General features: G+C 47.6%; 1 protein-coding gene across 1 annotated transcript in view; it reads left to right on the top strand.

Moving 5' to 3' along the window:
- LOC115126950 (teneurin-2-like) overlaps window positions 1–27181 on the top strand; it is a 408099-nt gene that overhangs the window by 290758 nt on the left and 90160 nt on the right. The window contains exon 6 of the mRNA XM_065018426.1: window positions 4271–4509. Within this exon, the coding sequence (XP_064874498.1) occupies window positions 4271–4509 (239 nt within the window). The remainder of the gene's footprint in view (window positions 1–4270; window positions 4510–27181) is intronic.

Below are 27181 nucleotides of genomic sequence, written 5' to 3'. Positions count from 1 at the left end.
TATATTGACAAGCACACTTCCTCCTTTGACAAGCACACTTCCTCTATTGACAAGCACACTTCCTCTATTGACAAGCACACTTCATCTATTGACAAGCACACTTCCTCCATTGACAAGCACACTTCATCTATTGACAAGCACACTTCATCTATTGACAAGCACACTTCCTCCATTGACAAGCACACTTCCTCTATTGACAAGCACACTTCCTCTATTGACAAGCACACTTCCTCTATTAACAAGCAAACTTCATCTATTGACAAGCACACTTCATCTATTGACAAGCACACTTCCTCTATTGACAAGCACATTTCCTCTATTGACAAGCAGACTTCATCTATTGACAAGCACACTTCCTCTATTGACAAGCACACTTCCTCTATTGACAAGCACACTTCCTCTATTGACAAGCACACTTCCTCTATTGACAAGTACACTTCCTCTATTGACAAGCACACTTCATTTATTGACAAGCACACTTCCTCTATGGACAAGCACACTTCATCTATTGACAAGCACACTTCCTCTATTAACAAGCACACTTCATCTATTGACAAGCACACTTCCTCTATTGACAAGCACACTTCCTCTATTGACAAGCACACTTCCTCTATTGACAAGCACCCTTCCTCTATTGACAAGCACACTTCCTCCATTGACAAGCACACTTCCTCTATTGACAAGCACACTTCCTCTATTGACAAGCACACTTCATCTATTGACAAGCACACTTCCTCCATTGACAAGCACACTTCCTCTATTGACAAGCACACTTCATATATTGACAAGCACACTTCCTCCTTTGACAAGCACACTTCCTCTATTGACAAGCACACTTCCTCTATTGACAAGCACACTTCATCTATTGACAAGCACACTTCCTCCATTGACAAGCACACTTCATCTATTGACAAGCACACTTCATCTATTGACAAGCACACTTCCTCCATTGACAAGCACACTTCCTCTATTGACAAGCACACTTCCTCTATTGACAAGCACACTTCATCTATTTACAAGCACAGTTCCTCTATTGACAAGCACACTTCCTCCATTGACAAGCACACTTCCTCTATTGACAAGCACACTTCCTCCATTGACAAGCACACTTCCTCTATTGACAAGCACACTTCCTCCATTGACAAGCACACTTCCTCTATTGACAAGCACACTTCCTCTATTGACAAGCACACTTCATCTATTGACAAGCACACTTCATCTATTTACAAGCACAGTTCCTCTATTGACAAGCACACTTCATCTATTGACAAGCAGACTTCATCTATTTAAAAACACACTTCCTCTATTGACAAGCACACTTCCTCTATTGACAAGCACACTTCCTCTACAAAACTGGGGGGTTTTTCTCAAAATGAATGCTATCATGCTCCAAGTATGCAAATTGGAGCACAGTGTCACACCAGCCTTTGCTTTGGCGCCCCCTCCTGTCCAGCTCAGGCGTTCAGCGTCTTCGGCCTTCTAGCTGCTTCCGAACCTGCTGCTGGCAAATGCCCTTCACTCATCGACCCCGGACTTGTCTCGTCATCATTACAGACACCTGGTTCCAATCCCCACTCTATCACTGTATATATATTCCCACTGTCATTTGTCTTTGTCGGTCATTGTAAATGTTGCTTGTTTTCCTGAGAGGATTCTCTCCTACTATTTCCTGAGTACTTTATTGTTTTTGCACTTTGGATTTCATCCCACTTGTATATATATAGTGCTTTAATAAACTCAGTAGTTCTAAACCTGGGACTGTGTCCTCCTCTCTACACTGGTGACACACGGGAGGGTCGGTGTACGAGTCCAAATCAAAGTCTGCGAAACGGAGCACAGAGGGAACCTCTGGAATGCGTACTCTGTTGGTACATATTTTGAAGTGTGTATCGATGCAAGCTTCAACAGATGCAACCTCGTAAAAAAATGATAAACGATTGTTAAAATCAATAGTGGCCATTATTTGAGCTGAAGCGAAAGAAATACAGTCCGACTTCGGAATAAAATGTTGTCTATTCACATCTCATATGTTGCCTGACTAGAATGGTTTATCTTGTTACATTAAGGGATAAGTTTGGGATAGAGGAACATCAGGTCTGGTTCTAGTAGAGAAGAGGAGGAGGGTGTTCTAGGTGAACTGCAGGTCTGGTTCTAGTAGAGAATAGGAAGAGGGTGTTCTAGGTGAACTGCAGGTCTGGTTCTAGTAGAGAAGAGGAAGAGGGTGTTCTAGGTGAACAGCAGGTCTGGTTCTAGGAGAGAAGAGGAGGAGGGTGTTTCCCCGGGGTGGAAAAGAGAGAGCCAGGGTGGAAAAGAGAGAGCCGGGATGGAAAAGAGAGAGCCGGGATGGGAAAAGAGAGAGCCAGAGTGGGGAAAGAGAGAGCCAGGGTGGGGAAAGAGAGAACCGGGGTGGAAAGGAGAAAACCAGGGTGGGGAAAGAGAGAGCCAGGGTGGGGGAAGAGAGAGCCAGGGTGGGGAAAGAGAGAGCCAGGGTGGAAAAGAGAGAGCCAGGGTGGGGAAAGAGAGAGCCAGGGTGGGGAAAGAGAGAGCCAGGGTGGGGAAAGAGAGAGCCGGGGTGGGAAAAGAGAGAGCCGGGGTGGGGAAAGAGAGAGCCGGGGTGGGGAAAGAGAGAGCCTGAGTGGGGAAAGAGAGAGCCAGAGTGGGGAAAGAGAGAGCCAGGGTGGGGAAAGAGAGAGCCGGAGTGGGGAAAGAGAGAGCCGGGGTGGAAAGGAGAGAGCCGGGGTGGAAAAGAGAGAGCCAGGGTGGAAAAGAGAGAGCCAGTGTGGAAAAGAGAGAGCCGGAGTGGGGAAAGAGAGAGCCAGAGTGGGGAAAGAGAGAGCCAGGGTGGGGAAAGAGAGGGCCGGGGTGGGGAAAGAGAGAGCCGGGGAGGGGAAAGAGAGAGCCAGGGTGGGGAAAGAGAGGGCCGGGGTGGGGAAAGAGAGAGCCGGGAGGGGAAAGAGAGAGCCGGGGTGGGGAAAGAGAGAGCCGGGGTGGGGAAAGAGAGAGCCAGAGTGGGGAAAGAGAGAGCCAGGGTGGGGAAAGAGAGGGCCGGGGTGGGGAAATTGAGAGCCAGAGTGGGGAAAGAGAGAGCCGGGGTGGGGAAAGAGAGAGCCAGGGTGGGGAAAGAGAGAGCCAGGGTGGGGAAAGAGTGGCGGTTTAGTGTGACCTTGAAATGAAACAGGCAGAATAGGATATATAATCAGACCAAATATATAGAAAATATCGTAATCAAACGGTTTCATTAAAGTTTCATGAAGGGGGAATTGGATAAAGGCACACCCCACCCTTCAAGATGTCATTTGAATGTGTATTCCATGTATGTTCTATGTAATGTCATGGAAATATTGTGAAAACATAATTAAGTCCACAAGTGAGTGCCCAAAGCAATGTTTGTGTGTGTGTGTGTGTGTGTATCTCTGTGTTTGTGTGTGTATTTCCTTCACCTATACTCTGAGAGCAATTATCTCTCTGTTCCTTTCCACTCTCAATCTCTGGCCTCGTATCTCTCTGTTCCTTTCCGCCCTCAATCTCTGGCCTCGTATCGCTCTGTTCCTTTCCACTCTCAATCTCTGGCCTCATATCTCTCTGTTCCTTTCCACTCTCAATCTCTGGCCTCGTATCTCTCTGTTCCTTTCCACTCTCAATCTCTGGTCTCGTATCTCTCTGTTCCTTTCCACTCTCAATCTCTGGCCTCGTATCTCTCTGTTCCTTTCCACTCTCAATCTCTGGCCTCTTATCTCTCTGTTCCTTTCCACTCTCAATCTCTGGCCTCGTATCTCTCTGTTCCTTTCCACTCTCAATCTCTGGCCTCGTATCTCTCTGTTCCTTTCCACCCTCAATCTCTGGCCTCGTATCTCTCTGTTCCTTTCCACTCTCAATCTCTGGCCTCGTATCTCTCTGTTCCTTTCCACTCTCAATCTCTGGCCTCGTATCTCTCTGTTCCTTTCCACCCTCAATCTCTGGCCTCGTATCGCTCTGTTCCTTTCCACTCTCAATCTCTGGCCTCGTATCTCTCTGTTCCTTTCCACTCTCAATCTCTGGCGCCTCGTATCTCTCTGTTCCTTTCCACTCTCAATCTCTGACATCATATCTCTCTGTTCCTTTCCACTCTCAATATCTGGCCTCATATCTCTCCACTCTCAACCCCTCTCTCTCTCTAGTTGACTTCTTTGGGGTTTCTTTGTGTTTTGACTCTGTATGTTTTGGACCTCCTTGAGTATTATTTTTGTCAAAATTTTGGTCTCTCTCTCCTTCTTTCTCTCCCTCTCTTCAGGCACTTCCTGTTTAAGACATCGTCAGGGACAACCCCTCTCTTTAGTAGCTCCTCCCCTGGTTACCCTCTGACCTCTGGGACGGTCTACTCTCCGCCCCCTCGCCTATTACCCAGAAACACCTTCTCCCGCTCTGCCTTCAAGCTCAACAAGCCGTCCAAGTACTGCAGCTGGAAATGTGCTGCCGTGTCGGCCATTACTACAGCCAGCCTGCTGGCTATACTACTGTCTTACTTTATAGGTAGGTAGAGTACACACACTCAGCCTGCTGGCTATACTACTGTCTTACTTTATAGGTAGGTAGAGTACACACACTCAGCCTGCTGGCTATACTACTGTCTTACTTTATAGGTAGGTAGAGTACACACACTCAGCCTGCTGGCTATACTACTGTCTTACTTTATAGGTAGGTAGAGTACACACACTCAGCCTGCTGGCTATACTACTGTCTTACTTTATAGGTAGGTAGAGTACACACACTCAGCCTGCTGGCTATACTACTGTCTTACTTTATAGGTAGGTAAAGTACACACACTCAGCCTGCTGGCTATACTACTGTCTTACTTTATAGGTAGGTAGAGTACACACACTCAGCCTGCTGGCTATACTACTGTCTTACTTTATAGGTAGGTAGAGTACACACACTCAGCCTGCTGGCTATACTACTGTCTTACTTTATAGGTAGGTAGAGTACACACACTCAGCCTGCTGGCTATACTACTGTCTTACTTTATAGGTAGGTAGAGTACACACACTCAGCCTGCTGGCTATACTACTGTCTTACTTTATAGGTAGGTAGAGTACACCCACTCAGCCTGCTGGCTATACTACTGTCTTACTTAATAGGTAGGTAGAGTACACACACTCAGCCTGCTGGCTATACTACTGTCTTACTTTATAGGTAGGTAGAGTACACACACTCAGCCTGCTGGCTATACTACTGTCTTACTTTATAGGTAGGTAGAGTACACACACTCAGCCTGCTGGCTATACTACTGTCTTACTTTATAGGTAGGTAGAGTACACACACTCAGCCTGCTGGCTATACTACTGTCTTACTTTATAGGTAGGTAGAGTACACACACTCAGCCTGCTGGCTATACTACTGTCTTACTTTATAGGTAGGTAGAGTACACACACTCAGCCTGCTGGCTATACTACTGTCTTACTTTATAGGTAGGTAGAGTACACACACTCAGCCTGCTGGCTATACTACTGTCTTACTTTATAGGTAGGTAGAGTACACACACACTCAGCCTGCTGGCTATACTACTGTCTTACTTTATAGGTAGGTAGAGTACACACACACTCACACTCACTGTTGATCAATTCCAGATGAATCTGTTTTGATAGCAGTTTATCAATACCAGTAGCTGTGTTGCATGGAGCTTGGTTTGGATTGGTAACAAGGAGTCTGATTTGATACTACGCCCTGTGTGGCTCGTTGGCTGGCGTGGTGCTGTGTGAAATGTAGTGTGAGCATACCACTTAGTTTCCCACAGTCACAGCATGGATATTGGACACATACACAGGTCTGGGAACAGATGAAGGACTCAGACACACAGAGACTTAGCAGGCCGCTGGACTGTTATCACTGATTTGAGAACAGTTTAAAGGATAGGCACCTCTCTAACAGAGCAATGCAGGAGTATAAAGGAGATGAGCTGTGAAAAGACGAGAATTGATCGCTCTACTCTCACTAGTTACTGTAGTAAAAGATGGACAGATGCATAGTGAAACAGGAAGCTAGCAGGATGGAGTGGGAGAATAAGAGTCAATGCCAGAGATGTTGGCAGTGAGAGAGGGTATATATTGTGGTCATTGATGTCAACACTCTCTGGCTTCCTAAAAGCTTATATGCGTGCATGCGTGTACACTGTGTGTCAGGTTATAGGGGTGAGGTAGATGTGTTGTCAAGGCCTTTATTGCTCCGTTACCCTGGAGACTAGAGTCCACAGATGAGGAATATACTAAATCAGCAGTTAAAAAAGCTTTGCCGATCCAACATACATCATTTCGATATGTACATCCATAACATATGTTTGGTGGTGTATGTGTCTGCTCCCTCCCCACGGCGTGTCCTCAGCTGCTTGCCTGGTAAGTGTGTGTGTGTGTGTGTGTGTGTGTGTGTGTGTGTGTGTGTGTGTGTGTGTGTGTGTGTGTGTGTGTGTGTGTGTGTGTGTGTGTGTGTGTGTGTGTGTGTGTGTGTGTGTGTGTGTGTGTGTGTGTGCATGTGTGTGTTGTGTCCTCTAAAGTGGATCAACCCGTTGCCTAGAGGGGCCACTCTCCTGTAGAGTCACATTTAGCAGATACTTTCATCCAAAGTGACTTACAGAACTTGCAACATTTACAGCAATACATACGTTATGTGTAGTATGTGGCATGACCTCAACCCTGGTGTTGACACATGAGGGAATGGAGCCTACAACCCTGGTGTTGACACATGAGGGAATGGAGCCTACAACCCTGGTGTTGACACATGAGGGAATGGAGCCTACAACCCTGGTGTTGACACATGAGGGAATGGAGCCTACAACCCTGGTGTTGACACATGAGGGAATGGAGCCTACAACCCTGGTGTTGACACATGAGGGAATGGAGCCTACAACCCTGGTGTTGACACATGAGGGAATGGAGCCTACAACCCTGGTGTTGACACATGAGGGAATGGAACCTACAACCCTGGTGTTGACACATGAGGGAATGGAGCCTACAACCCTGGTGTTGACACATGAGGGAATGGAGCCTACAACCCTGCTGTTGACACATGAGGGAATGGAACCTACATTTACATTTACATTTAAGTCATTTAGCAGACGCTCTTATCCAGAGCGACTTACAAATTACAACCCTGGCGTTGACACATGAGGGAATGGAACCTACAACTCTGGTGTTGACACATGAGGGAATGGAACCTACAACCCTGGTGTTGACACGAGGGAATGGAACCTACAACCCTGGTGTTGACACATGAGGGAATGGAGCCTACAACCCTGGTGTTGACACAAGAGGGAATGGAACCTACAACCCTGCTGTTGACACATGAGGGAATGGAACCTACAACCCTGGTGTTGACACATGAGGGAATGGAGCCTACAACCCTGGTGTTGACACATGAGGGAATGGACCCTACAACCCTGTTGTTGACACATGAGGGAATGGAGCCTACCACCCTGGTGTTGACACATGAGGGAATGGAACCTACAACCCTGGTGTTGACACATGAGGGAATGGAGCCTACAACCCTGGTGCTGACACATAAGGGAATGAAGAGACAGCATACAACCCTGGTGTTGACACATAAGGGAATGGAACCTACAACCCTGGTGTTGACACATGAGGGAATGGAGCCTACAACCCTGGTGTTGACACATGAGGGAATGGAGCCTACAACCCTGGTGTTGACACATGAGGGAATGGAGCCTACAACCCTGGTGTTGACACATGAGGGAATGGAGCCTACAACCCTGCTGTTGACACATGAGGGAATGGAGCCAACAACCCTGGTGTTGACACATGAGGGAATGGAGCCTACAACCTTGGTGTTGCCAGCACCATGCTAACCCACTGAGCCAATAACGTATTGTTCCCCGTAGCTCCTGCTCTAAATCAGCATAACCCCGGAGTTTATGTAGTGTTGAGTTTAGTACTCAGTGGGGACACTGTGGCGCACCCAGAGCCATGCAGCGTGAAGAGGACCCATGTGAGGTGTCCTCTGTGGAGCCCGATCATAAATTACAGCAGGACATGTGCCTGAACAGCGCTTTTACCTCCCTCTCCCTCTGTGTGTGTGTGTGTGTGTGTGCGTGCGTGTGCGTGTGTGTGTGTGTGTGTGTGTGTGTGTGAGTGTGTGTGTGTGTGTGTGTGTGAGAGAGAGAGAGAGAGAGAGAGAGAGAGAGAGAGAGAGAGAGAGAGAGAGAGAGAGAAAGAGGCATCTAGCGTGCCAGGTGTTGCCCTCAAACTCTCCTCTTCTCCTCTCCGGACTATAAACTGTGCCACAACATATCTGAATCCTTCCTTAACTTTAGTCCTGGAATGAATGACTGATTAATGAATGAATTAATAAAAAATGACCGAATTAAATGATAGACAGATGGACAGAGGTTGAGTGAAGAGGGCTAGTTCTTCATTCTTCCGGCATCTTGTTTTCCCGCTCCCTCACTCTAGAAAGGAGAATGCAGAGAGGAGGAGAGGAGAGGTAGTTGCTAGGAGACAGGTGAGCCCTCATACAGAGAGAAGACATGTCTGTCACTGTAAGAGAGAGGGAGGAGAGGAAAGGAAAGGAGAGGAGAGGAGACGAGACGAGAGGAGAGGAGAGGAGAGGAGAGGAGAGGAGAGGAGAGGAGAGGAGAGGAGAGGAGAGGAGAGGAGAGGAGAGGAGAGGATGGAAAATAGGGATAGAGGAGAGGTGAACTGGAAGGGGAGAGGTCTGCCATTGTGTTCAGGAGAGGACAGGAGAGGAGAGGAGGATTGAAAATAGGGATAGAGGAGAGGTAAACTGGAAGAGGAGAGGTCTGCCATTGTGTTGAGGAGATAAAGAGGAGAGGAGAGGATTTTACATTCTAAAACATTTTACATTTTAGTAAGTTAACTGACACTCTTATCCAGAGAGACTTATAGTAAGTTGTGACTGCATACATGTTCATACTTGTTTGTACGTAGACAAGAGGTGGGGGGGAGATGAAAGGAGACTACACGCAACGCTCTCATAGTTTATTGTGCAGACAGAGGAGAAAGGGATCGGGGAGAGGACACAAAAGGCTGGTCTCATCATATGTTCTGTAGAGGAGAGAGGAGAAAGGGATCGGGGAGAGGACACGAAAGGCTGGTCTCATCATATGTTCTGTAGAGGAGAGAGGAGAAAGGGATCGGGGAGAGGACACGAGAGGCTGGTCTCATCATATGTTCTGTAGAGGAGAGAGGAGAGAGGAGAAAGGGATCGGGGAGAGGACACAAAAGGCTGGCCTCATCATATGTTCTGTAGAGGAGAGAGGAGAAAGAAAGGAGTGGTGAAACAGTGGAGACAGGAAGGACAAGGATAGACCGAAGAGAGGAGAGGGGGATGACAAAAGGACTAGAGGAGAGAGAGGGATTACTCTCCCCCTGAGGTGATGTCACCTGGAGGGAGGGAGTGACTAATGTCCACTAATAGATCACAGAGAAACAACAGGAACAGAACCCTAGGTGATAGATGGAGTGAGTTAGGAGGAATAGAGGACAGAGAGACAGATGGAGGAGTTAGGAGGAATAGAGGACAGAGAGACAGATGGAGGAGTTAGGAGGAATAGAGGACAGCGAGATAGAGGGAGGAGTTAGGAGGAATAGAGGACAGAGAGATAGATGGAGGAGTTAGGCGGAATATAGGACATAGAGAGAGATGGAAGAGTTAGGAGTTAGGAGGAATAGAGGACATAGAGATAGAGGGAGGAGTTAGGAGGAATAGAGGACATAGAGATAGAGGGAGGAGTTAGGAGGAATAGAGGACAGAGAGATAGATGGAGGAGTTAGGAGGAATAGAGGACATAGAGAGAGATGGAAGAGTTAGGAGTTAGGAGGAATAGAGGACATAGAGATAGAGGGAGGAGTTAGGAGGAATAGAGGACAGAGAGATAGAGGGAGGAGTTAGGAGGAATAGAGGACATAGAGAGAGATGGAAGAGTTAGGAGTTAGGAGGAATAGAGGACATAGAGATAGAGGGAGGAGTTAGGAGGAATAGAGGACAGAGAGATAGAGGGAGGAGTTAGGAGGAATAGAGGACATAGAGATAGACGGAGGAGTTAGGCGGAATAGAGGACAGAGAAATAGATGGAGGAGTTAGGAGGAATAGAGGACAGAGAGATAGATGGAGGGAGTTAGGAGGAATAGAGGACATAGAGATAGATGGAGGGAGTTAGGAGGAATAGAGGACAGAGAGATAGATGGAGGAGTTAGGAGGAATAGAGGACAGAGAGATAGATGGAGGAGTTAGGAGGAATAGAGGACAGAGAGATAGATGGAGGAGTTGGGAGGAATAGAGGACAGAGAGATAGATGGAGGAGTTAGGATGAATAGAGGACAGAGAGATAGAGGGAGGAGTTAGGAGGAATAGAGGACAGAGAGATAGATGGAGGAGTTAGGAGGAATAGAGGACAGAGAGATAGATGGAGGAGTTGGGAGGAATAGAGGACAGAGAGATAGATGGAGGAGTTAGGATGAATAGAGGACAGAGAGATAGAGGGAGGAGTTAGGAGGAATAGAGGACAGAGAGATAGAGGGAGGAGTTAGGAGGAATAGAGGACAGAGAGATAGAGGGAGGAGTTAGGAGGAATAGAGGACAGAGAGATAGAGGGAGGAGTTAGGAGGAATAGAGGACAGAGAGATAGATGGAGGGAGTTAAGAGGAATAGAGGACATAGAGATAGATGGAGGAGTTAGGCGGAATAGAGGACAGAGAGATAGATGGAGGGAGTTAGGAGGAATAGAGGACATAGAGATAGATGGAGGGAGTTAGGAGGAATAGAGGACAGAGAGATAGAGGGGGGGGGTTAGGAGGAACAGTAGACACACACAGTAGACACACACACAATACACATGCATAGTACACACACACAGTAGATACACACAGAGTAGACACTCACACTGTAGACACACACAGAGTACACACATGCAGTAGACACACATGCAGTAGACACACACACAGTACACACACGCAGTAGACACACACATAATGCACACGCATAGTACATACACACAGTAGACACACACACAGTACACACACGCAGTAGACACACACATAATGCACACACATAGTACACACACACAGTAGACACACACACAGTAGGCACACACACTGTAGACACACACACAGTACACACATGCAGTAGACACACATGCAGTAGACACACACACAGTACACACACGCAGTAGACACACACACAATAGACACACACACAGTATATACACACACAGTAGACACACACACTGTAGACACACACACAGTACACACATGCAGTAGACACACATGCAGTAGACACACACACAGTACACACACGCAGTAGACACACACACAATAGACACACACACAGTATATACACACACAGTAGACACACACACTGTAGACACACACACAGTACACACATGCAGTAGACACACATGCAGTAGACACACACACAGTACACACACGCAGTAGACTCACACACAATAGACACACACACAGTAGATACACACACAGTAGACACACACACTGTAGACACACACACAGTACACACATGCAGTAGACACACATGCAGTAGACACGCACACAGTACACACACACAGTAGACACATACACAATAGACACACACACAGTAGATACACACACAGTAGACACACACACACTGTCGACACACACAGTACACACACACAGAGTACACACATGCAATAGACACACATGCAGTAGACACACACGCAGTAGATATACACACAGTACACACACACATACATGAACATAATCTATACTTCATGACCTACCCCCCCATTGTTGGCCACCAGGAGTGGCCCAGAGTGAGGTAGTAGAGGTCAAGGAGGTAGGTTTGGAACGTGGCCATACACACCTCACATTCCCCATGACACACACACAAGAGGTGAGTGTGTGTGTGTACAGTAGCTAGATGTGTGGATAGCTGGTGAAGTCAGGCATATGGTGTATGACCATAAGGAGCAGAGCATGTGTGTGTGTGTGGGGTGGGGGGGGGGGGTCTGTCATCGTACAGCTAAAGGTTCTGTTCTTATCATGCGGTGGCGGTCTAGGAGAGGTCAGGGCATGGCCGGGGGGAGGCAGAGAGTTCTAGACCAGGTGGCCAGGAGGGACAAACAGGTCATTGAATGTGTTAGGGCCATCAGGCCATAGTTGGAGCATTAGACAGGATGTTACTACTTTAGATATCAGATGGTGACTGTGACTTTAATCTCTTGACTTTTCTGTCAGTGCTGTATGTCCCTCGGGGGTTTCTGTAGCAGAAGTGATGTATAGGGGATTTGTTGAGGAGAGAGAGAGAGAGAGAGAGAGAGAGAGAGAGAGAGAGAGAGGAGAGCAGATATCTGTGAGGAGTCATGACACAGTCTTGTTCAAATGATATTTTAGTTAGGCTCATTGCATTTCTTTATTTCCTCGGTCATTAGTGCTGGTGTTATCTCCGTCTGATTGTTAGCCCAATTAGACTGTGGTGCTTCACTGGCTGGTCTATCTTTCTCTCTCCTTCTCTCTCTATCTCTCTCTCATATCAGATCAGATAGTAAATACCACAATGTTATGTCTCTAACAATGGATGGATGAATGGCTGGATGGAGAGGAGTATTGCGAGGAGTGGAGAAAATAGAGGAAAGGGGAGAGGAGAAAAGAGAGGAGAAAAGAGAGGAGAAAAGAGAGGAGAGGAGAAAAGAGAGGAGAAAAGAGGAGAAAAGAGAGGAGAGGAGAAAAGAGAGGTGAAAAGAGGAGAAAAGAGGAGTAAAGAGAGGAGAAAAGAGGAGAAAATAGAGGAGAGGAGAAAAGAGAGGAGAAAAGAGAGGAGAAAAGAGAGGAGAGGAGAAAAGAGAGGAGAGGAGAAAAGAGAGGAGAAAAGAGGAGAAAAGAGAGGAGAAAAGAGGAGAAAAGAGAGGAGAAAAGAGGAGAAAAGAGAGGAGAAAAGAGGAGAAAAGAGGAGAAAAGAGAGGAGAAAAGAGAGGAGAAAAGAGAGGAGAGGAGAAAAGAGAGGAGAAAAGAGAGGAGAAAAGAGAGGAGAGGAGAAAAGAGAGGAGAAAAGAGAGGAGAAAAGAGAGGAGAAAAGAGAGGAGAGGAAAAGAGAGGAGAAAAGAGGAGGAGAAAAGAGGAGAAAAGAGGAGAAAAGAGAGGAGAAAAGAGAGGAGAAAAGAGAAAGAGGAGAAAAGAGAGGAGAAAAGAGGAGAAAAGAGGAGAAAAGAGAGGAGAAAAGAGAGGAGAGGAGAAAAGAGAGGAGAAAAGAGAGGAGAGGAGAAAAGAGAGGTGAAGAGGAGAAAAGAGAGGAGAAAAGAGGAGAAAAGAGAGGAGAGGAGAAAAGAGAGGAGAGAAGAGAGGAGAAAAGAGAGGAGAAAAGAGAGGAGAGAGGAGAGGTGAAAAGAGAGGTGAAAGGAGAGGAGAAAAGAGAGGAGAGGAGAGGAGAGAGGAGAGGAGAGAGGAGAAAAGAGAGGAGAGAGGAGAGGTGAAAGGAGAGGAGAAAAGAGAGGAGAGAGGAGAGGAGAGAGGAGAGGAGAGAGAGAGAGAGGAGAATACATTAGACCAGAGCAGAGAGTTTCATGGTCTCTGTGTTTATCAGAAGAGGAAACGAGGACTCAGAAACGGGACAAAGCTCCAATATACATCTAACTTTATTCAGCCCATAACAAACTAACACACACAGTCTGTCAGTAGGCCTATGTGCTCAGGTGCATGCTTATTGTGCCTCTCTGCTGAAATCATGTGTTTCCTGTGTTTCTCTGTACTGTACAAAATGCAGAGTTCTCAGCAACTTGTTTAACCTTTGTGTTACAGTCAATTACTGTTTAGTTGCATCAGTTGGATAGAGGGATGGTAGTGTGTGTGGAGATGCTTTCATAACCACATGATGCAATATTCAAAAGGCATTCACATATCTGAGATATCTTTGTTGCAGGGGCATGGAAACAGTTGAATAAGATGAGAAAAAAAGAAGAAACCTGCACACTGCTGTTGATAGTATCACTGCTCTTTAATAAGCTTTACGTATCGACCTCAAGGCCTTCCTCAGAGCTTTACATACCGACCTCAAAGCCTTCCTCAGAGCTTTACCTATCGACCTCAAGGCCTTCCTCAGAGCTTTACGTACCGACCTCAAGGTCTTCCTCTGAGCTTTACGTATTGACCTCAAGGCCTTCCTCAGAGCTTTACGTATTGACCTCAAGGTCTTCCTCAGAGCTTTACGTATTGACCTCAAGGCCTTCCTCAGAGCTTTACGTATTGACCTCAAGGCCTTCCTCAGAGCTTTACGTATTGACCTCAAGGCCTTCCTCAGAGCTTTACGTATTGACCTCAAGGTCTTCCTCAGAGCTTTACATACCGACCTCAAAGCCTTCCTCAGAGCTTTACCTATCGACCTCAAGGCCTTCCTCAGAGCTTTACGTACCGACCTCAAGGTCTTCCTCAGAGCTTTACGTATTGACCTCAAGGCCTTCCTCAGAGCTTTACGTATTGACCTCAAGGTCTTCCTCAGAGCTTTACGTATTGACCTCAAGGCCTTCCTCAGAGCTTTACGTATTGACCTCAAGGCCTTCCTCAGAGCTTTACGTATTGACCTCAAGGCCTTCCTCAGAGCTTTACGTATTGACCTCAAGGTCTTCCTCAGAGCTTTACGTATCGACCTCAAGGCCTTCCTCAGAGCTTTACGTATTGACCTCAAGGCCTTCCTCAGAGCTTTACGTACCGACCTCAAGGCCTTCCTCAGAGCTTTACGTATCGACCTCAAGGCCTTTCTTAGAACTTTACGTATCGACCTCAAGGCCTTCCTCAGAGCTTTACATATCGACCCTGAAGGCCTTCCTCAGAGTTTTACGTATTGACCTCAAGGCCTTCCTCAGAGCTTTACGTATCGACCTCAAGGCCTTCCCCAGAGCTTTACGTATCGACCTCAAGGCCTTCCTCAGAGCTTTACCTATCGACCTCAAGGCCTTCCTCAGAGCTTTATGTATCGACCTCAAGGTCTTCCTCAGAGCTTTACGTATCGACCTCAAGGCCTTCCTCAGAGCTTTACCTATCAACCTCAAGGCCTTCCTCAGAGCTTTACGTATCGACCTCAAGGCCTTCCTCAGAGCTTTACGTATTGACCTCAAGGCCTTCCTCAGAGCTTTACGTATTGACCTCAAGGCCTTCCTCAGAGCTTTACCTATCAACCTCAAGGCCTTCCTCAGAGCTTTACATATCGACCCTGAAGGCCTTCCTCAGAGTTTTACGTATTGACCTCAAGGCCTTCCTCAGAGCTTTACGTATCGACCTCAAGGCCTTCCCCAGAGCTTTACGTATCGACCTCAAGGCCTTCCTCAGAGCTTTACCTATCGACCTCAAGGCCTTCCTCAGAGCTTTATGTATCGACCTCAAGGTCTTCCTCAGAGCTTTACGTATCGACCTCAAGGCCTTCCTCAGAGCTTTACCTATCAACCTCAAGGCCTTCCTCAGAGCTTTACGTATCGACCTCAAGGCCTTCCTCAGAGCTTTACGTATTGACCTCAAGGCCTTCCTCAGAGCTTTACGTATCGACCTCAAGGCCTTCCTCAGAACTTTACGTATCGACCTCAAGGCCTTCCTCAGAGCTTTACATATCGACCCTCAAGGCCTTCCTCAGAGTTTTACGTATTGACCTCAAGGCCTTCCTCAGAGCTTTACGTATCGACCTCAAGGCCTTCCCCAGAGCTTTACGTATCGACCTCAAGGCCTTCCTCAGAGCTTTACCTATCGACCTCAAGGCCTTCCTCAGAGCTTTACATATCGACCCTCAAGGCCTTCCTCAGAGTTTTACGTATTGACCTCAAGGCCTTCCTCAGAGCTTTACGTATCGACCTCAAGGCCTTCCCCAGAGCTTTACGTATCGACCTCAAGGCCTTCCTCAGAGCTTTACCTATCGACCTCAAGGCCTTCCTCAGAGCTTTACCTATCGACCTCAAGGCCTTCCTCAGAGCTTTACGTATCGACCTCAAGGCCTTCCTCAGAGCTTTACGTATCGACCTCAAGGCCTTCCTCAGAGCTTTACGTATCGACCTCAAGGCCTTCCTCAGAGCTTTACCTATCGACCCTCAAGGCCTTCCTCAGAGCTTTACGTATCGACCTCAAGGCCTTCCTCAGAGCTTTACGTACCGACCTCAAGGCCTTCCTCAGAGCTTTACGTACCGACCTCAAGGCCTTCCTCAGAGCTTTACATACCGACCTCAAGGCCTTCCTCAGAGCTTTACATACCGACCTCAAGGCCTTCCTCAGAGCTTTACATATCAAGGACCCTCAAGGCCTCAAGGCCTTCCTCAGAGCTTTACGTATCGACCTCAAGGCCTTCCTCAGAGCTTTACGTACCGACCTCAAGGCCTTCCTCAGACCTCAAGGCCTTCCTCAGAGCTTTACATATCGACCTCAAGGCCTTCCTCAGAGCTTTACGTATCAACCTCAAGGCCTTCCTCAGAGCTTTACATACCGACCTCAAGGCCTTCCTCAGAGCTTTACATATCGACCCTCAAGGCCTTCCTCAGAGCTTTACGTATCGACCTCAAGGCCTTCCTCAGAGCTTTACGTATCAACCTCAAGGCCTTCCTCAGAGCTTTACATATCGACCTCAAGGCCTTCCTCAGAGCTTTACCTATCGACCTCAAGGCCTTCCTCAGAGCTTTACGTATCGACCTCAAGGCTTTCCTCAGAGCTTTACCTATCGACCTCAAGGTCTTCCTCAGAGCTTTACATACCGACCTCAAGGCCTTCCTCAGAGCTTTACGTATCGACCTCAAGGCCTTCCTCAGAGCTTTACATACCGACCTCAAGGCCTTCCTCAGAGCTTTTGTGAGTTTTGTTTTAATTAGCAGCTTTACGTAGACATAGCTCCACCCACATCTTTCATGCATGGAATGGGGTTGGAGTCGAGGGGAAATAAGTACGTGTTACCAAATATAACAATGTGCATTTCATAAATATTCAAATCAACTGTGAACATAAAACGTATTAAACACGTCTGTAAAACCAGCATGAGGACATCGACCCACCAAGCAAGTTTTCATAAATCATTGGGTTCAGCGCAAGAAAAACGTCAGTCATCTGAAATGGGGGCATTAATTCATGTTCACATTTACAACACAACATACAAAGGCAATTCATCATTAAGACCTTCAGGAAATAATGTCTGGAGGGTGAAAATCCCGAAACATATTTTTAATATCACCTCCCCGGTCTGACTCAGAGAGAAAGAGACTTGTTTGTTCCTCCATGGCACCTGTCTTAGTGGGTATTACACAAGGAGCCTACAATAGAGAAAACAACTAAACTTTTGTTCAGAAATGGGGTGTAACTGTCAACAAATGCTTGTTAGATTTAATGGTATTAATCGTTGAACATGTGTCAAAGGAAGTAAAAGAGTCTAGAATCTCCTCTAATGAAGAGGGGACCAGAAACACAGGCCGTGGACACGGAGAGGCTAGCAGTCGAAGAGGGGACCAGAAACACAGGCCGTGGACACGGAGAGGAAACAGTCGAAGAGGGGACCAGAAACACAGGCCGTGGACACGGAGAGGCTAGCAGTCGAAGAGGGACCCAGAAACACAGGCTGTGGACACGGAGAGGCTAGCAGTCGAAGAGGGGACCAGAAACACAGGCCGTGGACACGGAGAGGCTAGCAGTCGAAGAGGGGACCAGAAACACAGGCCGTGGACACGGAGAGGCTAGCAGTCGAAGAGGGGACCAGAAACACAGGCCGTGGACACGGAGAGGCTAGCAGTCGAAGAGGGGACCAGAAACACAGGCTGTGGACAGAGGAGAGGCTAGCAGTCGAAGAGGGGACCAGAAACACAGGCTGTGGACACGGAGAGGAAAGCAGTCGAAGAGGGGACCAGAAACACAGGCCGTGGACACGGAGAGGCTAGCAGTCGAAGAGGGACCCAGAAACACAGGCTGTGGACACGGAGAGGCTAGCAGTCGAAGAGGGGACCAGAAACACAGGCCGTGGACACGGAGAGGCTAGCAGTCGAAGAGGGGACCAGAAACACAGGCCGTGGACACGGAGAGGCTAGCAGTCGAAGAGGGGACCAGAAACACAGGCCGTGGACACGGAGAGGCTAGCAGTCGAAGAGGGGACCAGAAACACAGGCCGTGGACACGGAGAGGCTAGCAGTCGAAGAGGGGACCAGAAACACAGGCTGTGGACACGGAGAGGAAAGCAGTCGAAGAGGGGACCAGAAACACAGGCCGTGGACACGGAGAGGCTAGCAGTCGAAGAGGGGACCAGAAACACAGGCTGTGGACACGGAGAGGCTAGCAGTCGAAGAGGGGACCAGAAACACAGGCCGTGGACACGGAGAGGAAAGCAGTCGAAGAGGGACCCAGAAACACAGGCCGTGGACACGGAGAGGCTAGCAGTCGAAGAGGGGACCAGAAACACAGGCTGTGGACACGGAGAGGCTAGCAGTCGAAGAGGGGACCAGAAACACAGGCTGTGGACACGGAGAGGAAAGCAGTCGAAGAGGGGACCAGAAACACAGGCCGTGGACACGGAGAGGCTAGCAGTCTAAGAGGGGACCAGAAACACAGGCTGTGGACACGGAGAGGAAAGCAGTCGAAGAGGGGACCAGAAACACAGGCCGTGGACACGGAGAGGCTAGCAGTCGAAGAGGGGACCAGAAACACAGGCCGTGGACACGGAGAGGAAAGGAGTCGAAGAGGGGACCAGAAACACAGGCCGTGGACATGGAGAGGCTAGCAGTCGAAGAGGGGACCAGAAACACAGGCCGTGGACACGGAGAGGCTAGCAGTCGAAGAGGGACCCAGAAACACAGGCCGTGGACACGGAGAGGCTAGCAGTCGAAGAGGGGACCAGAAACACAGGCTGTGGACACGGAGAGGCTAGCAGTCGAAGAGGGGACCAGAAACACAGGCTGTGGACAAGGAGCTACAGCAGGATGTGGTAATTTACCTCTTCAAAAATAAGCTCACTGATGCTCAAGTCTCAGTCTCATCTAAGGGCCTCTCTTTTGTATCTACATGTGCAGACAAACCATATGATACGAAAGTAGATCTGTTTAAATTCTTTTGCAAGATTAAACTTAAGCATGTCTTTTCTCAAAACACTGTTTCGGGTACCAATTTTAAGGCCAAAAGCAAATTCTGTCCTATAGTTAACAACTCCTTGATTAATACCTATTGTAGGTTAGTCGAACAAGAAGCAATGTCAGTATTTAGGAGACAAACAAACCCCATTCAGAAGAACCTCACTAGAACAGAAGAACAGGCACTTAATGAACTAATGAAAGTTTCATTTTTGGTTATCAAACCTGCCGACAAGGAGGGTGCTGCGGTCGTTTCAGACTATGCCAAATACAAAAAGATTCAGAGACAACTCACTAATGAACGTTTCTATAGAAAAGTGAGTGTTGATCCCACGCAGTTGTTCCAAAGGGAGATATGCTCTAATCTGGAACAAGTCCTATTAAATGACCTTATCTCAAATCCTGAATATGAATACATTTGCCACAAATGTGCCATACAGTACACCCATGCCTGTACATTTTGCCGAAATTACACAAGTCTAAGACACAACAAGGCAATTAACCAGGCAGACCACTGGATACAGGAACAGGCCTAATGCTAGAGCCATTGTCGACCTTCGTAGACTCTTTTATTTCATCTCATGTGCAGCATTGTGAAAGACTATAGACTTCACAAACAAGATCTCACCCATAACGGGATTAACAGAAGACTGTATTTTGGTCACATTAGATGTGGAGAGTCTATATAGCAGCATTTCCCGTATGGGAGGGGCTTGCAGTCCTAGTCCTGAGAGACCAAGACACTAACAAATACCCACCATCAAACTGTATTCTAGCACTGGCTGCTTATGTTTTCATCCTGGAACTACTTCAGGTTTGATGATGAATACTCCCTCCAAAGGAATGGAATATCGATGGGCTCCACATTCGCTCTGAGCTACGCGAACCTTCATGATAACCTTTATGTGGTTCTTTTGAAGAATGTTTTTGTGAGAACAGACGCTGGGAGAAAAGAAGCAAGTACAGGAAGTGAATATTTAATAAATAACAGACATGAAACAGTCATAGGAAAGCATCTGAACAAGAGGAACAAAACAACATTAATGCAGACACGGGGAAGAAACTGAGAAAGTGACAGATATAGGGGAGAAAATCAATAAGGTAATAGAGTCCAGGTGAAGCACGGAAGTGCGTAACGATGGTGACAGGTGTGCGTAATGAATGTGACAGGTATGTGTAACGATGGTGACAGGTGTGCGTAACGATGGTGACAGGTGTGCGTAATGAAGGTGACAGGTGTACGTAATGAATGTGACAGGTATGTGTAAAGATGGTGACAGGTGTGTGTAACGATGGTGACAGGTGTGCGTAACGATGGTGACAGGTGTGCGTAACGATGGTGACAGGTGTGCGTAACGATGGTGACAGGTGTGCGTAATGATGCGCCCATGAGCGCCAGAGAGGGAGAGCGGGCGTGACAGTATTGTTAACAATGAAAACGAAAATCCATTTGTGAATAAAGTCCTGAAGTGGTATCGATATGTTGATGACATTTTTTGCATATGGGGAGGGGGGGACAGGGAAAGAGCTGTCAGACTTCATGGCATTACTCAATGACATTGACCCCAATATCAAATTCACTATCACGTTACACTAAATGTGTTCATTACCTCAATATATGGACTGAGAAATCAAATGTAATCCTGTTTACAACTCTGCACAGAAAGAAACGTACATAAATATTATATTACAGGGGAACAGCTTCCATCCTGAGCCATTGAAGAGAGGACTTCTAAGTAGCCGGATATATCACTCCACAGAGGACTATCTAAAGCAGCGGAGATGCACCGTAGGTTTCTAAGAAGAGGCTACTCTCTACAATGTGTGGATGAAGCTCTTGATTTGGAATTAGGGAAAACATGAGCTAAACTGCTACAAAAAGACCCACTAGAGCTAAAGAACTGTAATGTTCACCACCATGTATACTTTGAACTCACGCAGCGTGGAAGAGGCTGTCAAGAACCACTGGTATGTTTGATCATCACACCCAGCTTTGCCAGCTGAAGTCAAGAAACCACCACTTGTTGTATATAGGAGAGGTCGCAATTTACGCAATAGATTGTTCCATGCCAACTGCCAGCCACAAAAGAAAAACAAAAATATTGGCAATTCTCTCTGACCTGTTTTATATATAATGATAATTCTCTCTGACCTGTTTTATATATAATGGTTTATATATAAATAATATATAATTATCATAATTACCATATAAGTAATATTAGAGGAGGAAGGAAACTGAGGAGGAAGGGAGAAGAGGAGAAGAGGTTTTTGGAAGCCAATTACCACTAAACTCATTTGACCAGAAGAATCACACTGTACAATTAACACACATACACACACACACTTTATTCCTGACACCTCCCCTGGCCATTCAGATAAATGCATATTAACTGTTTCCACTAAAATAACGAGTCTGGCCTCAATTACACTGCTAATTGTACACAGACTTGTCCGGTCCACAATGGGGTGTGTGTGTGTGTGTGTGTGTGTGTGTGTGTGTGTGTGTGTGTGTGTGTGTGTGTGTGTGTGTGTGTGTGTGTGTGTGTGTGTGTGTGTGTGTGTGTGTGTGTGTGTGTGTGTGTGTGTGTAGTAGATATTACCTTTTAAAGTAATAGCCGGTTCCAATCCCCCTTTGGTCCAATTAGGGAGTGTGTAATTGGCTGGTGTGTTCATTTAGCGGCTGTGCTATTGGCTGCCCTGGTTTCATTAATGATGTGGTCCACGGCTGGGGACAGAGAGAGAGAGAGAGAGAGAGAGAGAGAGGGAGAGGGGGGAGGGGGGAGAGAGAGAGATGGAGAGGGAGAGAGAGAGAGAGGGGGAGAGAGAGAGAGAGAGAGAAACCCACTCTATCCCCGAGCACTAAACAAACCCACTCTCTCCCCGAGCACCAAACAAACCCACTCTCTCCCCAGAGCACTAAACAAACCCACTCTCTCCCCGAGCACCAAACAAACCCACTCTCTCCCCGAGCACTAAACAAACCCACTCTCTCCCCGAGCACCAAACAAACCCACTCTCTCCCCGGAGCACCAAACAAACCCACTCTCTCCCGAGCACCAAACAAACCCACTCTCCCCGAGCACCAAACAAACCCACTCTCTCCCCGAGCACCAAACAAACCCACTCTCTCCCCGAGCACCAAACAACCCCACTCTCTCCCCCGAGCACCAAACACACCCACTCTCTCCCCCGAGCACCAAACAAACCCACTCTCTCCCCGAGCACCAAACAAACCCACTCTCTCCCCTGAGCACTAAACAAGCCCACTCTCTCCCCGAGCACCAAACAAACCCACTGTCTCCCCGAGCACCAAACAAACCCACTCTCTCCCCGAGCACTAAACAAGCCCACTCTCTCCCCCGAGCACCAAACAAACCCACTGTCTCCCCCGAGCACCAAACAAGCCCACTCTCTCCCCGAGCAGCACTCCCCGAGCACTAAACAAGCCCACTCTCTCCCCGAGCACTAAACAAACCCACTCTCTCTCCCCGAGCACCAAACAAACCCACTCTCTCCCCCGAGCACCAAACAAACCCACTCTCTCCCCGAGCACCAAACAAACCCACTCTCTCCCCGAGCACCAAACAAACCCACTCTCTCCCGAGCACTAAACAAACCCACTCTCTCTACATAACACCCAGACCACATAACACATTATACATACAGCACCAAACAAACCCACATTATACTCTCCCCGAGCACCAAACAAACCCACTGTCTCCCCGAGCACCAAACTACATACAGACAGACTACATTACCCATTATACATACAGACTACATAACACATTATACATACAGACCACATAACACATTATACATACAGACCACATAACACATTATACATACAGACCACATAACACATTATACATACAGACTACATAACACATTATACATACAGACTACATAACACATTATACATACAGACTACATAACACATTATACATACAGACCACATAACACATTATACATACAGACCACATAACACATTATACATACAGACTACATAACACATTATACATACAGACTACATAACACATTATACATACAGACCACATAACACATTATACATACAGACCACATAACACATTATACATACAGCAGTTGGAGGCCATGGAAGGAGTGTTGTATGGCATTGAAGCTCGTTTAGAGTTTATTTAGCACAGTGTCCAAGGAAGGGCCAGAAGTATACAGAATGGTGTCGTCTGCGTAGAGGTGGATCAGGGAATTGCCCGCAGCAAGAGCGACATCATTGATATATAGAGAGAAAAGAGTCGGCCCGAGAATTGAACCCTGTGGTACCCCCATAGAGACTGCCAGAGGTCCAGACAACATGCCGTCCGATTTGACACACTGAACTCTGTCTGAGAAGTAGTTGGTGAACCAGGCGAAGCAGTCATTATAAAAATCAAGGCTGGTTTGTACGGGTCCAGGTTTTGCAGCTCTTTCAGAACATCTGCTGTCTGGATTTGGGTGAAGGAGAAGCTGGGGAGGCTTGGGCGAGTAGCTGTTGAGGAAGGCCAGGAGGAAGGCATGGCCAGCCGTTGAGAAATGCCGTTGAGAAATGCTTATCGAAATTTTCGATTATCATGGATTTGTCAGTGGTGACCGTGTTACCTAGCCTCAGTGCAGTTGGAAGCTAGGAGGAGGTGCTCTTGTTCTACATGGACTTTACAGTGTCCCAAAACTTTTCGGAGTTAGAGCTACAGGATAAGAATTTCTGCTTGAAAAAGCTAGCCTTTGCTTTCCTGACTGACTGCGTGTATTGGTTCCTGACTTCCCTGAACAGTTGCATATCAGGATGTTTTGTGCTGGTCAAGGGCAGTCAGGTCTGGAGTGAACCAAGGGCTATATCTGTTCTTAGTTCTGCATTTTTTGAACGGGGCATGCTTATCTAAGATGGTGAGGAAATTACTTTTAAAGAATGACCAGGCATCCTCGACTGGCGGGATGAGGTCAATATCCTTCCAGGATCCCCGGGCTAGGTCGATTAGAAAGGCCTGCTCGCAGAAGTGTTTTAGGGAGCATTTGACAGTGATGAGGCAATGAGGCAGTGATCACTGAGATCCTGTTTTAAAACAGCGGAGGTGTATTTGGAGGGCAAGTTGGTCAGCATAATGTTTATGAGGGTGCCCATGTTTACGGATTTAGGGTTGTACCTGGTGGGTTCCTTGAGGATTTGTGTGAGATTGAGGGCATCTAGCTTAGATTGTAGGACTAACGGGGTGTTAAGCATATCCCAGTTTAGGTCACCTAACAGAACAAACTCTGAAGTTAGATGGGGGATGATCAATTCACAAATGGTGTCCAGGGCACAGCTGGGAGTGGAGGGGGGGTCGATAGCAGGCGGCAACAGTGAGAGACTTATTTCTGGAGAGGTTCATTTTTTAAATTAGAAGTTCAAACAGTTTGGGTATAGACCTGGAAAGTATGACTTTGCAGGCTATCTGCAGTAGACTGCAACTCCTCTCTTTTTGGCGGTTCTATCTTGACGGAAAATGTTGTAGCTGGGGATGGAAATCTCAGAATTTTTGGTGGCCTTCCTAAGCCAGGATTCAAACACGGCAAGGACATCAGGGTTGGCGGAGTGTGCTAAAGTAGTGAGTAAAACAAACTTAGGGAGGAGGCTTCTGATGTTAACATGCATGAAACCAACATTGTGTCGGAATTTTACTAGTACTGAAAATATGAATATCTACTATAGTCATTGACGACAGTAATCATTATTCATGTTGTTTAATGTGGAAATGTTTGTCTAGTTGCTTTTGATTTGATTTGATGTTGACCGATCTTTGAAAACCTACCTGTTTATTAGGGGTTGATGGTTAAGCCCTGGGATTGTCAAATTCAAGCTATAAATCAGAGGTATGTTACCTTACCAGGTCCGGATTACTGCTGCTCTTCTGTTCTAGCTGAGAATGAATTGCACCCACCTGGTGTCCCAGGTCTAAATCAGTCCATGTTTAGAATAAAAACTGGCTTCAAGCTCCAGGTTTGAGGGTATACAGCCGTCCTCTAGGTTTCACATAATGCGCTATATACAGATCAGAAATACACAGGTCAGACCTAAGGCATTGTTTAAGAGAGCTGTAAGTGTCTTTTCAGAGAACATGCAGTCTAACTGGGCCTCAGCCTTTTATCATAGTGGTGGAATCCAAGGTAACCTTCAACAAGGCTCTGTTGGAATGTCAGAGATAACAGCCAGCCTTTGTTTATGTAGAACGGGGACACTGAGAACTCTGGAACATCTGCCATCCTATTCTATCTATCACCATGGACACCAGAGAGGACCGACAGGGATAGGGGGGAGGGGGAGGGAGGTAAGGAGGGGGGGATAGGAGGAGAAGGGTGATGGTCTTTGAACATGTTCCAGAGAGCAGAGTGGTTATGACACACACACACACACACACACACACACACAGACACACACACACACACACACACACACCAGGACAGAGTCACTGACACTCTCACTCTGCCGCAAGGTCACCCTCTCCTCATTCTCCTCACACACACACACACACACACACACACACACATGCATTAGCACTCTAGTTTAGTTTCTTACAGGACATTTCACAATGACGTCATCATACGTCTGAGCACGACGTATGTTTGTTGTTGAACGCTGAACACTGAACGAGAGGCCTCTGTTTATTGTTTTTGTAAAGCTGACAGTGTTTTATATACTTTTAAATTATTTGGGATCCTGCGGCACTGTTGGGCTTAGTTGCTGTGAGCGCTGCTGTCTGTTCCGGGAACCCTCCAGATTGCGCAGAGGCGGAGGGATACGGAAGCCCAGCTAGCCTAGCGGAGGGATAAGGAAGCCCAGCTAGCCCTGCTGGCTTGGTGGTCTCACATGGTGGTCGCAATTGACTGTTTCCAGCGCTACGCGGGCTGTGTTTACTTTGCTTTGTTCCTGGACAAAGTGGACCACGTTGACTTTCAATGCAGCAACTGCTTGCATGCGGAGGACAACAGGGGTGAAGTAGCTACTCTTAGCAAGCAAGTAGCGAACCTACACAAGCTACTGGGGAACCCACACCAACCTACTTTTTATTTTTCTTCCACCCCAGTAGCTGGACGCCACTCTGGTCTGATGGAAGTGTCGCCGCAGTGTCGGCTCTCCACAGCCGGCTGGCCGATGCTCAGCAGGGTTTCATCCCAGAAGGGGTCTCCCCCTTCCCTGGGGAACAGAGCTGTTCTCAACCAAACCAACCAGCCATGGAGGTACGTGACTTGCCATGGAAGACAGTGTCCTCTGGCAATGAGGTCTCCTTGGAGATGTTGAGCCCGGAACTGACACAGACCAGAAACGGCTGGATCCAAAGGTTCCGGCGCCTTCGTCCTTGGTGGCTTCCCAATCAAGATCGGATCCGAAGGTACCTGCGTCTTTGTCCTCTGTTATGTCTCCCTCCCCGGTGACTCCTATCTCGGGTTCAGATCCTCGGAGCTCCCAGCCTCACCAGTCCGTGAGGCTACCTGAGAGACCGGCCCATTTAACATCACCAGCTGTCATCATAGGCAGCTCTATGGTGAGAAAGAGAAGAGGGTGAAGGAGGGGAAGAGGGTGAAGGAGAGGAAGAGGGTGAAGGAGAGGAAGAGGGTGAAGGAGGGGAAGAGGGTGAAGGAGAGGGAAGAGGGTGAAGGAGGGGAAGAGGGTGAAGGAGAGGGAAGAGGGTGAAGGAGGGGAAGAGGGTGAAGGAGAGGGAAGAGGGTGAATGAGGGGAAGAGGATGAAGGAGGGGAAGAGGATGAAGGAGGGGAAGAGGGTGAAGGAGGGGAAGAGGGTGAAGGAGAGGGAAGAGGGTGAAGGAGGGGAAGAGGGTGAAAGGAGAGGGAAGAGGGTGAAGGAGGGAAGAGGGTGAAGGAGAGGGTAGAGGGTGAAGGAGGTGAAGAAGGTGAAGGAGAGGGAAGAGGGTGAAGGAGAGGGAAGAGGGTGACGGAGGGGAAGAGGGTGAAGGAGAGGAAGAGGGTGAAGGAGGGGAAGAGGGTGAAGGACAGGGAAGAGGGTGAAGGAGGGGAAGAGGGTGAAGGAGAGGGTAGAGGGTGAAGGAGGTGAAGAAGGTGAAGGAGAGGGAAGAGGGTGAAGGAGAGGGAAGAGGGTGAAGGAGGGGAAGAGGGTGAAGGAGAGGAAAGAGTGTGG

This window comes from Oncorhynchus nerka, linkage group LG5 (assembly GCF_034236695.1).
Source record: "Oncorhynchus nerka isolate Pitt River linkage group LG5, Oner_Uvic_2.0, whole genome shotgun sequence".
In the NCBI taxonomy this organism is placed as follows: domain Eukaryota; kingdom Metazoa; phylum Chordata; class Actinopteri; order Salmoniformes; family Salmonidae; genus Oncorhynchus; species Oncorhynchus nerka.
This window is presented reverse-complemented; position numbering and strand designations above follow the sequence as displayed.